This window comes from Sesamum indicum, linkage group LG6 (genome assembly GCF_000512975.1).
Source record: "Sesamum indicum cultivar Zhongzhi No. 13 linkage group LG6, S_indicum_v1.0, whole genome shotgun sequence".
Lineage (NCBI taxonomy): Eukaryota > Viridiplantae > Streptophyta > Magnoliopsida > Lamiales > Pedaliaceae > Sesamum > Sesamum indicum.
Window position 1 is genome coordinate 1824755 of NC_026150.1, and position 11780 is coordinate 1836534.

The 11780-nt window shown below is 38.6% G+C and overlaps 3 protein-coding genes across 4 annotated transcripts in view; all 3 read left to right on the top strand.

Annotated features, from left to right (window-relative positions):
* On the top strand, nucleotides 103-5414 carry LOC105163302 (serine/threonine-protein kinase Nek2). 2 transcript variants are annotated; one of them, XM_011081598.2, is made up of 15 exons: nucleotides 103-345; nucleotides 1064-1218; nucleotides 1317-1383; nucleotides 1779-1844; nucleotides 2153-2199; nucleotides 2361-2406; nucleotides 2511-2591; nucleotides 2676-2718; nucleotides 2848-2897; nucleotides 2991-3072; nucleotides 3164-3213; nucleotides 3495-3568; nucleotides 3687-3738; nucleotides 3824-4267; nucleotides 4409-5414. In XM_011081598.2, exons 2-15 carry the CDS (start codon nucleotides 1118-1120, stop codon nucleotides 5036-5038), a joined length of 1833 nt encoding a protein of 610 aa, XP_011079900.1. In that variant the 5' UTR covers nucleotides 103-345; nucleotides 1064-1117; the 3' UTR covers nucleotides 5039-5414. The 2 variants fall into 2 exon arrangements, with proteins under 2 accessions (XP_011079900.1, XP_011079901.1); XM_011081599.2 differs by lacking the exon at nucleotides 103-345 and adding an exon at nucleotides 355-497.
* LOC105163303 lies at nucleotides 5587-8597 on the top strand. Its single transcript, XM_011081601.2, has 3 exons — nucleotides 5587-5944; nucleotides 6050-7030; nucleotides 8123-8597. Exons 1-2 carry the CDS (start codon nucleotides 5684-5686, stop codon nucleotides 7022-7024), a joined length of 1236 nt encoding a protein of 411 aa, XP_011079903.1. The 5' UTR covers nucleotides 5587-5683; the 3' UTR covers nucleotides 7025-7030; nucleotides 8123-8597.
* The window catches only part of LOC105163304 (VAN3-binding protein), a 3717-nt gene continuing 1086 nt past the window's right edge, over nucleotides 9150-11780 (top strand). Inside the window, 4 exon segments of the mRNA XM_011081602.2 lie at nucleotides 9150-9758; nucleotides 9973-10095; nucleotides 11497-11776; nucleotides 11779-11780. The exon segment at nucleotides 11779-11780 is cut by the window's right edge and continues 154 nt beyond it. Of these exon segments, the coding sequence (XP_011079904.1) occupies nucleotides 9429-9758; nucleotides 9973-10095; nucleotides 11497-11776; nucleotides 11779-11780 (735 nt within the window). The 5' untranslated portion in view covers nucleotides 9150-9428.

Below are 11780 nucleotides of genomic sequence, written 5' to 3' on the forward strand. Positions count from 1 at the left end.
TCCCCTTGTTTTTAAGAAAAGAAGTGGGTAGCATTTCTTTTTCTTTTCTTTTCAGTTGTGGGTTCCGAATCACATCTTGAAGTTTGAAAAATCCCTTTCTTTTTTTTTTTTTTTTTTTTTTTTTGGTTTCTTGGGTTTTGTTTATTTTGCAGCAGCTTTTGTTTTCTTTTGCAGCTCTTGTCCTCCGTATTTGTCCACCTTTTATTAGCAGATTAGACACAAATCATAAAGTATTCAAATTCTCGATTAGTTCTCGGCCTATTATGTCTATCTTCACATGCTCCTGATGCTGCTTCGTGCTAGAGTTAAAAGATCTGCATTTTGTCTGGGCACCTGTTGTTTAAGGTACAATAGAAGGAGTTTAGTCCTAATCTTGGGGACCCTTTTGAGAAAATCTGCAAGATTTCCTTGTAACCCTCTTGATTTTGCTGATTTGTCACTTTCTTGGTACCAATTTCCCCCCTTTTCTTGCAAAACCCCTCTTGGGTTTACTGATTGTAAGTTGATCTTGGGAATGCAGTAAGAGTGAGATGATTTTCTTGCATTTAGCTTGTAATTTTTTTGGATAATATATCGAGTAATGTGTTTCACCTATGTCATTTGCAATACCTTATGAGAGAGGCAAATGGGATTTCTGACTATTTGGCGGAGTTCAATTGTTTGCAATTTTATTTCTCTATTCTTGGTATACAGATTTCTGAGAATGCTTGCTTTATTTCTTTTTGTTCACTATACCCACAAAAGAAGAAGCTTCTCTCTTTGTTTTCTTGTGTTCCTTTTATTCCCTCGAAAAGTTGGAACAGAGTGTTCTTTGTAAATCTTCTCTACTTGTAATAAACTTATACATCCTCAAGCAATTTCTAAATGGAGAATTTTTTTCCGGGTATGCCAATGAATAGATCTGTAATGCCTATGTGAAATGTCGTACTGTGTACTTATATTTTTCTAATACCGAAAAACGAATCGGACTGTGTAACACTTGTAGTTTCAAATCTCTGTTTTGGACTCATTTTGGCTTCTTTGAGAATGTATTTGCTGATAATATTATTTTTCATACCACCAGGCGGCAAATTTTGGGGTCGAATATCTTGCCAGATATTTTATATTAAGGTGGTAGATGAACGTTTGTAAAATGGAGAACTATGATATATTGGAGCAGATTGGTAAAGGTTCTTTTGGTTCTGCGCTGCTTGTTAGACATAAACAAGAGAAGAAAAAGTAAGGGAACATTACAATTTCTTTTACAAGTATGATCATTGTAATTTATGCATCAACATTTCTGATTGGTGATCTTTGTTATCTGCTCAACCTGACAGGTATGTCCTGAAGAAAATTCGCCTTGCTCGACAGACTGATAGAACCCGCAGATCTGCCCACCAGGAGGTGACTACTTAATTTGAACTTTCTGCAGTGAACTGAAATCGACTAGTATAAATAGTACTGTGATGACACACTTTGGGGAAACTTGAAATTCAGTTTACTTAGTACGGATGATGGACTTGGGATCTGTATTGTTAAGTTGTAAGGTTCACTTTTACGGGAGATATTCTAGTTTCCTTTTTTTTGGGTAAATGAGATGTGGTTTTTTTGAATAACTACTTATTTAGTCTTCATTGTGTGTAATATAGTGAAACACTTCAGGTACCAAATGGTCTCTCATTCAGAGTTTCTCTTATGCCAGGGAACAAAATAAGAACTGCCATATGTTTGGTTAATAATATGCTCTATGGACTATGATATATGCCTTTGAATTTTAAAGTATGTTTTTGCTCTTGCAGATGGAGCTCATCTCAAAAGTCCAGAATCCATATATTGTGGAGTACAAAGATTCCTGGGTGGAAAGGGTATGTGTATAGTACATGAAACAATTGGTGTCACAGCACCACCTGAAACCAGATGAGTTTTGGGTCCACTTAGAAGGGCGGTTAGGTGAAATGTATGCCTAGCTTTACAGAGCCTCTTCTTCGTTTTTTTTCTTGGAAGTGGAGAGGGGAGTTGGGTTTTAGGGTTGGATTTCTTCTATTGTGGCATTATGCTTTTTAGCCTTTCTTCGCATGTTGAATATAGTAATAATACTGATCAGTTTCTGCCATGCTTACTTTGTCTTTTCTTTTTATTTATTTATCCGATTAACAACATTTTGTATTTCCAGGGTTGTTATGTATGCATTGTGATTGGCTACTGTGAAGGAGGAGACATGTAAGTTGCCTGTTTCCGTAATTGCACTCATCCATGTTTAGGCACACCTTATTGAAACAGAGATGCATTCTGGGACTAGATCATCATCTAGCTGATTATGTTGCAGCATACTTGCACTATTTGTATCTGAATTCTGTATGTGCCTGCCTTAATTTATGTAGGGCAGAAGCCATTAAGAAGGCAAATGGAGTTCATTTCTCTGAGGAGGTTGTCCTAAAACCCTGTTCCGTGCTTATATTTGCTGTATTTTTCATTTTCTTCCCCAACTTATTATTGAATCTGTTAATTGTTACATCTGAGCATCCAAACAGAAGCTTTGCAAGTGGTTAGTTCAACTGTTGATGGCACTTGATTACTTGCATGCCAACCATATACTTCATCGTGATGTCAAGGTATATTGCATCAGCACATTAACACTGATTAAGATGTAAAGGAGCAATGGCAGATTTTAAAGGCTCTTTTTATTTTTTTTTCAGTGTTCGAATATATTTCTGACGAAAGATCAGGACATACGTTTAGGTAACTAATTATTTGTTGCCTGTTAATCTTGGATCCTTCATGAACCCTTTTTGTTGCTGAATCACTAGTAACTCATTTGAGACATCGGTTGCTCTATTCTAAATTTATTTCAATCCTATTATTTTTCAGGGGATTTTGGTCTTGCTAAAGTATTGACTTCTGATGATCTAGCTTCTTCCGTAAGTATAATGGCTGCAATGCAGACTTCTTGAGATTTTGTCTTCTTCAGAAATAGAATTAACTTAGACTGTTCATACGGGATCTGATTGCAGGTAGTTGGTACACCAAGTTATATGTGCCCTGAGCTTCTTGCCGATATACCTTATGGTTCCAAGTCAGACATCTGGTCCTTGGGTAACATATTCACATTTTGGAGTCTCAAATCTTGCTAAATTTCTATTGCATTCTTTTCCTGACAATATACAAAATTTAACGTCTTATTCAGGATGCTGTATGTATGAAATGGCTGCTCACAAACCAGCATTTAAAGCCTTTGTAAGCCAAATTCTGTTATCTGTTTACACATTATGATTGAATTTGTCTATTAGAATTGATGAACGCATACTTGCAAGGCCTGCTCACCGGATTGTGATACATACATTAGAAAGGCTTGTCCCAACATTATAGTGAACCATAGTAGATGAATTTCGTGATCACTAAACATTTTTTATGAAAATGGAATGGTGCAAACTGAGTTAAATTACTTGTCTTGTGCTCAGATCTGTTTTGTTTTTTGTCATAGATTTCCTACTGATTGTATTTTGCTTCATGAACAGGATATACAAGGTCTAATCAACAAAATAAATAAATCCATTGTGTCTCCGCTTCCAACCATGTATTCTGGTCCATTGTGAGTCCATTACCTGACTCATGTGTATTGATGCCTGCTGTTTATGTGTATACTGCATTCTGGAGAGCACTTTGTTTCTTCTCTAACTTGTAGGTCTTGCACATATCTTTTTTTCCAGCCGTGGGCTTGTCAAGAGTATGCTCCGTAAAAATCCAGAGCTTAGACCAAGTGTATGTTACGTTTTCTTTCCTTTTTATACCCCTCACCCCAATGCATACACTGTTGCCTGTAACAATCCTGCTTTTCTGTGTCCAGGCTGCTGACTTGCTCAGGCATCCACATCTTCGTCCCTATATCCTGAATGTGCATCTTAAGTCTAACAACCCCAGGTGGCATACTTTTCCCTCTCTATCATCTGATGCCAATTTTGTCAAGAAACCGACTGCAGCTGTCAAAACGGAAAAAAGGCTATCGTTTGGCAACAATAGAGCTTTGAATCCTAGTATATCAGGAAATGATCTGGACACTCCATGTTCTTCTCGAAGAGCACAAAAATCTTTGAGCCATTTGAATGATAATAAATTCTCTAAATTGTCTATTGGTAGTGTGGGTGATGATGTAGGTGTCAAAAAGTTGCCAACCACAAAGTTATCAAGTGCTCTAAGAACCCCTAGATTGGCTTCAGCAAAGGCTCCTGTCAATCCTAGAAGACAGTCGACTCCATCAAAAATATCCAACCCTGGTTCAACCCGTGAATTGGTTAGTTTCTTTCAGTCAATCATTTATTTCATTTCCATGATACTACTGGTTGATTGGTGTTTCTTGACAATTATAAATGCTACTATTCTTGATAATTGTATCTTGTGATAAACTCAGTGGGTTTACATGATGCATATGCAGCTTCCAGTGTCACACACCCCAGCTAGAAAACCTGCTCAATCGACACGACGAGCATCTCTTCCACTGTCTACAAGAGCTGTGCCCACCAGCTCCCCCTACAAACGAAATGTTGGTCTACTTGGTAGCGTGGAGTCCCCTGATGTCTCCGTCAATGCCCCGCGAATCGACAAGATGGTTGAGTTTCCTTTGGCGTCTTCAGATGACCCGTTGCTACCAAGTCGCAGAAGTTCCTTGACCTCCGCTCAGTGCTCTTATGCCTCACCATATGGTACTGATCGTTCCATCACCAAAGACAAGTGCATGGTTCAGATTCTTGATAGAACATTTACCAGGCCACACTCTGCTCACGGTGTTCAATACATGGGAAGTGAGTGCTCGGAGCATAATCCAACGAGTGGTGGAGGTTCAAGCCGTTCGTCTTCGGATTCTCGTCAACGCAGGTTCGATACCTCATCGTACCAGCAGAGAGCTGAAGCGCTGGAAGGGTTGCTTGAGTTTAGTGCCCAACTATTGCAGCAAGAACGGTTCGACGAGCTTCAAGTGCTGCTGAAACCATTCGGGCCCGAAAAGGTTTCCCCTAGAGAAACTGCCATATGGCTGACCAAGAGTTTCAAGGAGAACGTAGCGTGATAAGAACTGCGCAACAAACCTTATCATGATTCATGATGCTGGTTTTTCCAATTACCCCAAATTAACAGCTAATGCAGGCTAGGAAACGTTGACTCTTCTCGGTGTAGTAAGTCTATCTTGTTGGATGACTTGTTATGTCCAAATGTGTACATTCTGTAGTAGATGGAGTTATGCTGAGGCTCAGCAGCTGAGAAAATGTGCGTGAATGACTTGTTCATGGGAAAGTTGAAATCTAGGATACCATTTGTTGACTGTTTCTGTCTTCTCGATATGGAATTAGTAGTTGTGGAGTTTTAACTGCTGGAAGAATGATTCCTGTTTCTTTTTCTTTGCACCTTGTGATCCTACATAGGAAATTTAACTATAATTCAAGAAATGCTAATATTAATGTTTATTGCTGTCTTGTCTGCTCTTACCTCTGACCTTCTTTTGCTAAAAAATGTTGTAAATTTGATTACCAGATAATGTTTGGAAATTTAATTAATTAATGTTTAAATAAGTATAATTGAGAAGATAATCTATTTTCATTGCTTCTAATTATTTGAACTGTATCAAAGCACAAAGCCCATATACTGACTGGGAAGCTTAAACCTCTGACCTCCAAAACCTCAAACGCCCGGGCGCCCAGAAATTTGCTCCCCGGAGATGGAAGAAATTCTCGAACTCTACGAACTTGAATATATCGATCTTATAGCGTTGTTGTCCGACGAAAAGCCGGCATCAAACGAAAAAAGTCGATGGCTCGAGTTAATTTCTAAAACAATAATGCAAAACCTGGGGCGGGGTGGGCCGGGCCTGCTATCCATCAAAGGCGTCCCCGAAGCCCGAACTCTCCGCCAGACCCTCCTCCCGTTTGCCCGGAAACTCGCTCTTCTGGATCATGATGATCGGAAACGGATTCTGAAGGTAAAAATCAAATCTTGCAATTGAATGTAATTAGATTTAAAGTGTATTTTTATGTTAACTGTTTTTTCTTTCTTTTATTTTTTCCCTATTTCTGATGAGTTGTAGGATCATAATTTGGGGAGTGATGTGCCATTAAAGAATTTGGACAGAATTGTGTCCTCTTTCGCAATGAAACTGAAGTATGACCAAGAGTTTAATGTTAAAGTTAAGAGTAACGAAATGGATAGTGCGGTGGATGGTGGAGAATTCAAAGACCTAGGGCTCGCATTTAAAGAATTAGGGTTTTGTATGATGAAATTAGGGCTTTGCCTTGCTCGAGTTTGTGATAAGTTAATTGGTGGCTGTGAGCTGGAACAGAGTTTATTGCAATGTGGAACAGCGAAAGGCCGGTTGATACATTATCATTCAGTAACTGATAATGCTGCCATTAAAGAAGCAGCAAGCAGAAAACGCCGTGGTAGAGGTGGTAAAGTTAATTTGAGGGAGAATGTTCCATTAGGTGATGATGGTGACGCGGATTTGTGGCAGCAGTGGCATTATGATTATGGTATATTTACAATTTTGACAGCTCCCATGTTTATGTTGTCGGATGGAAGTGATTCGCAAGAATGTGAGTCTCCCCGCAGCCACACATATTTGCAAGTATTCCATCCAGAGACGAATCGCGTACTTATGGTGAAAGCATCTAAAGCTAGTTTTATCGTTCAGGTAGGAGAATCAGCTGATGTATTGTCGAAGGGGAGGCTTCGAGCAACCCTTCATAGTGTTTGCAGACATGCCAAGATGGATAATTTGAGCCGGGAGACCTTTGTTGTATTTTTACAGCCGGCATGGAGCAAGACCTTTTCACTTTCAGACTACCCATTTGAAGGTTTAACTTCAGGTGATCAGGATACTACAAAGTCATACAATGAGGAAATGCATGGTGTAGTGCAGGAATCGAATGGATTGACTCAAAAAATTCATGAGATTGTTCCTCCTCTATCTTCACGATTGCGGGATGGGATGACTTTTGCTGAATTTTCGAGAGAAACCACAAAGCAATACTATAGTGGTAGCGGCTTGCAGTCAAACAGATAGGATAAGGTACTGCTCTTTTTTTCTTCCCGATATAGTTTGTGTTATTCTTCTCAGTCGCGCTAGCTAAGAAACATTGTATCACGAGGAAACGGATGACCTTCTATTCATTTTTTTTGGCTTCAGTGCAAATCTGAGCATAACTTGTTGCAATTAATTTAAGTTTCTCTGTCACAAGTTCACATAGTCAGCGGCTACATCAAAACCAGAGTCACTGGAATCCTTCACACCAAATTCATCAAGTATCAAACTTCAGGAAATTAGACAAACATCAACAGTTTTGTGTTTTTAGACATACTAATAGTAAATAAAAGCTGCCTGAGATAATAGTAAATAACAGAGGAGGATGCTATGGACTATGGTTAAACTTTCTTTTCCTGTTGTTGCACTATTCCGTTTGATGTTTGATGTGATTTGTGATCGTACCAAGTTGGGTGATTGCTCTTTCTCGTGACATCCATCAGTATCATACCAAAGTTGATTTGCTTGAGGATGTTTCTTGTTAAGGTTAGTACCAAGTAGCAATTTATTGAACTCTGCAATGATTAATCTAAACACAATTTTTCATTTTTCGACACAAAAATGCAGAACTTTACTTTCATACATATAACTAATCATATCTTAGAATGAACTCAAAGCCCTGTTCTTCAACTTGAGATTGTTCCTGTTTTGCATGCATGCCCATTAACTAAGATTCAGAAAATCATTCCCCTGAGATGATCATCTGCTGAAAAGTTCCGATTAGTGTGCATGCGGGTGACTGAGAAACCTGACGGGGATTTCTACAGTTCATACGTTCCATCACTGTAAATCCAGTTTTTCACTTTGCATCATGCTGCACGTTCACCCTTGTGTAGAAAGTAAAAATAAGTCCCAGAAATTGAAAAGTAGCTATCTTGTCCGAAATTATTCCATAAAAAAGAAAAGGAGAAAGAACACAATTATGAATGCAAAAACTGAAAAAGAGAGGACAACGTGATGATTTGAGTCTATGAAGGCAAAGGGAATAAAGGTGTTTCTTTATACTGGCCAGAAATCATGGTCCCCAGTAAAAATTAAATGCTTTAAACAAAGAAAGCTGATGCTTCTTCATGTTTACAGATGCAATTGCTGAGATGAACTCTGGAGAGAAACAGAGTTTTCAGGGGGAAGATGATGATATCAGAAGGGGCATATGATGACGCATTTCAGGCACGCCTTTGGTTACAGGAAATGGGGCAGATTTTCGCAGTGTTGAGGCTCAAAGATGTTTGGGCGTCCAAACAAGGTTGGTCGGCCTGCGATGTTGCCAATACCCAAGACATCCAGGGGGACAACCTTACACTCACCAATTACCTCATTCTTTGTCTTCTTTTCTATCACATTATCCCCTCCCCTGTCTTGAGAATAGTTAGAAATTTTTACTTGTCTGCTCTATTATCGAGGTGTGATTACTGGATGTTACTTTTACTATACTAGTTGAAAGTGGTGATTTAAGAATAGCCTGTCTTGGTTAATTCTTGGATTCGATGTCTTAAACGTAGATCATCATAATCCAATAGTTTAATTGTCTCGTGATCAATTTGGGAAAATCATTTATTTCTTGAAAGATTCTCTTCTTACACTTTAGTTTCTTATAGCTTTCTAGTATCGAATGTGTAAAAGTTTGACTCGTTGTTACAATTTTTTGAGTTGAACATCAATCATGAACTTGATCTTGCATATAATACATAAAATAACAAAGATTATTCAACAAATAATGATCTTGATAAAGACCCATCAAAATTCACAGAGCAAGAAGTGGAAAAAGATGGTACAAAGAGAGGAAAAGATGTGAACTGATCATTTGTTGTTTGGGATCCCAATGAAGAAAAAGAGAATAAAAGAAACAAGTTTTCACAAATAATAGTAGTCATACGCTTTTCCTCGAAAACAAAACCCAAAAAAGAAAAAGAGCCACTCCAAAAAAAATAAAAAAAAAGAGGTACATACTTCCTTTCTTTATCATTGGAGACAGTTTTACTGCTGTCTGAGGCCCCTGATGTGTGTTTATATTGCATATACTGGCTTGTACCTCGAGCACCAACATGTTCTTCCTCTCAGTGTACAACACATATGAAGCTGGAATCGGAGGAATTGTAGACAACCCTACTGCAGGGAATCTGCGCATTTGCTAAAAAGAACACTAACAGTACTTTAAAGTTTAAACAGACTCTGGCCCCATTGACTGCAGCACCAAAATCCCTCAAATCTATTGACCAAGTGGGCCGGGCTGGTGGGCCCGATCACTCAGTAGGCCCTCCTCAACATATTCAAATTCTCTATAAAATTCCACATACACAAATACTCATGCAAGAATTTCCAAAAGCAACACAAACTACACTGTCCCATTAGTGTTCCCACCAGTTCCTGTTCACAAATCAGAAGCATGCATCACAACAATAGCAAAATGGACTTACTCTGGGCAGAGAAGGGGCCGAACGGCGAACTTCAGCTGCCGGAAAGCCCGAGAGGGCCGATGGAGTTCCTGTCGAGGTCTTGGAGTGCTTCAGCACTTCAAGTCTCCAAAGCATTGGCCCCTCCAAATCCCTCTTCAATGCTGCCAAAAACCAGTGCTGTTAGTGTTACAAACACAGCCACAATACCTGAAAATGCTGCCGGAGAAGAAGAAGAGTCTGCCAAGCTTTCTGGGAACACCTTCTCCTTTGCTTCTTCCGCTACTTCTCAGCTGATTCTGGAGCGTATAATGTCTCAATCTGTGAGTTTTGGAGAAGTTAATGAAGTTGGTTAATTTTCTTGAAAAAGAAGCAACCCTGCATGATTGTTCTTTTCCTGTAAGATGAAGAAGAGAGAGACAGGAATTTCATGTGTTTATTTCTTGTTATTATTGAGATGGAGTTCCTGTTCTTTGTTTGATTATTGTGTGTCTGTTTTAGTTCTTGTGTTGATGTGAAATGTGGGATGAAATGTAGGAAATATCACCATTAACATCAGGAAGGCTGTCTCATAGTAGTGGACCTCTCAATGGTTGTCTTACTGAGGAAACTGAGAGTCCTCCAATCTCCCCTTCCGACGAGTACGAAGATGTTGTTAAGGTATATATGTTCTTTATATCCTTGAAATTTTAACCAAAATTATTAGATTTGAACCAATTATATTGTAAATACTTTACAAGGTAAGTTATGAGAGAGTGACTAATATCACACATGCTCAGTGATTGATTCGATTCAGCTAATCTTTATTTGGATAAAAAATTTCCCATCATATCTTAGATTGTCATAAATCAATTTCTTACCTGGTTAATGTTGTCTACTCTATTTTTAGTACTATTCCACCATTTATTTATTTATGGGTTCATAGAAATGGTCCAAGATACACAATACAAGATGGAAGTGATCATGATTAGTCAATGATAGGATCTTTGTATAAAACATAAGGCGGCTAACATTAGAGCTTTCACAACGTATTTTGCAGAAAAGTGAAGAACAAAGAACGCTTTTGTCACTCTCGATATTAACTTTTGTTTCTTTACAAGAACACTTTAGCCGTCCCCAAACTCTCCTTTTTGACTTTATTAAATGCTCACAAACACCCATTTATCCATCCCTATCCCCCTTTGATTTCACATGCCAGCTAATAACTTTGAACAATTTTCACCACTTTATCCCACCAAAGATTGTATTAAAAGAAGCGTTCTCAGACCAAAAACAAAAGATCATTCCTAGCATTTAACCAGAGAATCCATGGACTCATCACTTGCACCTAAATTGTTTAAAGCTACTGGGATAAATTTGGGAGACTTCTTGCTCCACTTATTCCATGTTAACTGACTTTTCCACTTACTTTTAAGTTTTGCTCCCTTTTATTTTATTTCAATATTCTAATTCGGGACTGGTAATGTTGATCACGTGAATTTGTATTCAAATCAATCATAAGCCCTTAAATACAAAATCATACCATCTTCATGTGTTAATACAATGATTCACAACTCATGTGGGTACTAATTTACATAGAAGACTAAATCAAATTTCCTAATCTGACCCCAACATTTACTACCGCCAAGCAACATATTTAGACTAGCATAACCAACAGGCAGCAGCACCTAGTTCAAATCAGTCTCTTCCAACTTTTCCTTTTTTCGTGAATTTTCATGACTTCCGACTTTTTACCCGTCTGACATTTTCTTGACATGTTTTAACTAACATCGACAGATTTACAGCTTTAGGACTAATGTGATGTCATGAAATAAATCAAGCCACTCAGTAATCAATCCGAGATCTGAAGTTAAAAGCTAGTCCAATCTACGTTTATTACATAATTAACAAGACCAAGGTTGAAGAAATTGTATTCAATTTGATTAAAATTGGTGTAAAATTGGCATAATTAATCATTAAACCATGTCCGGTGTATGATTCTTTGTAATATTGTTCTCGGTTGCTGTCTGTGTAAGTACTGATCCAGCTAACTCCATTGGTTAATTTTCACAAACTGTTCAGTATTTGCGTGCAAACAACACTCTCCAACCCTTGTTCACCGGTACCCCAAGAGCTGGTTATAACGGTGGCGGTGCTGGCGGGGCTAATACTCCGGGGGGCAAGACGGTTGGGAGGTGGTTGAAGGAGCGAAGGGAGAAGAAGAAAGAAGAAACCAGAACCCAGAATGCGCAGCTCCACGCTGCTGTCTCTGTAGCTGGGGTGGCTGCAGCCATTGCTGCAATAGCAGCCGCGACAGCGGCTGCATCTGCAAAGGGAAAAGATGAACAGATGATGAAGAAGGACAT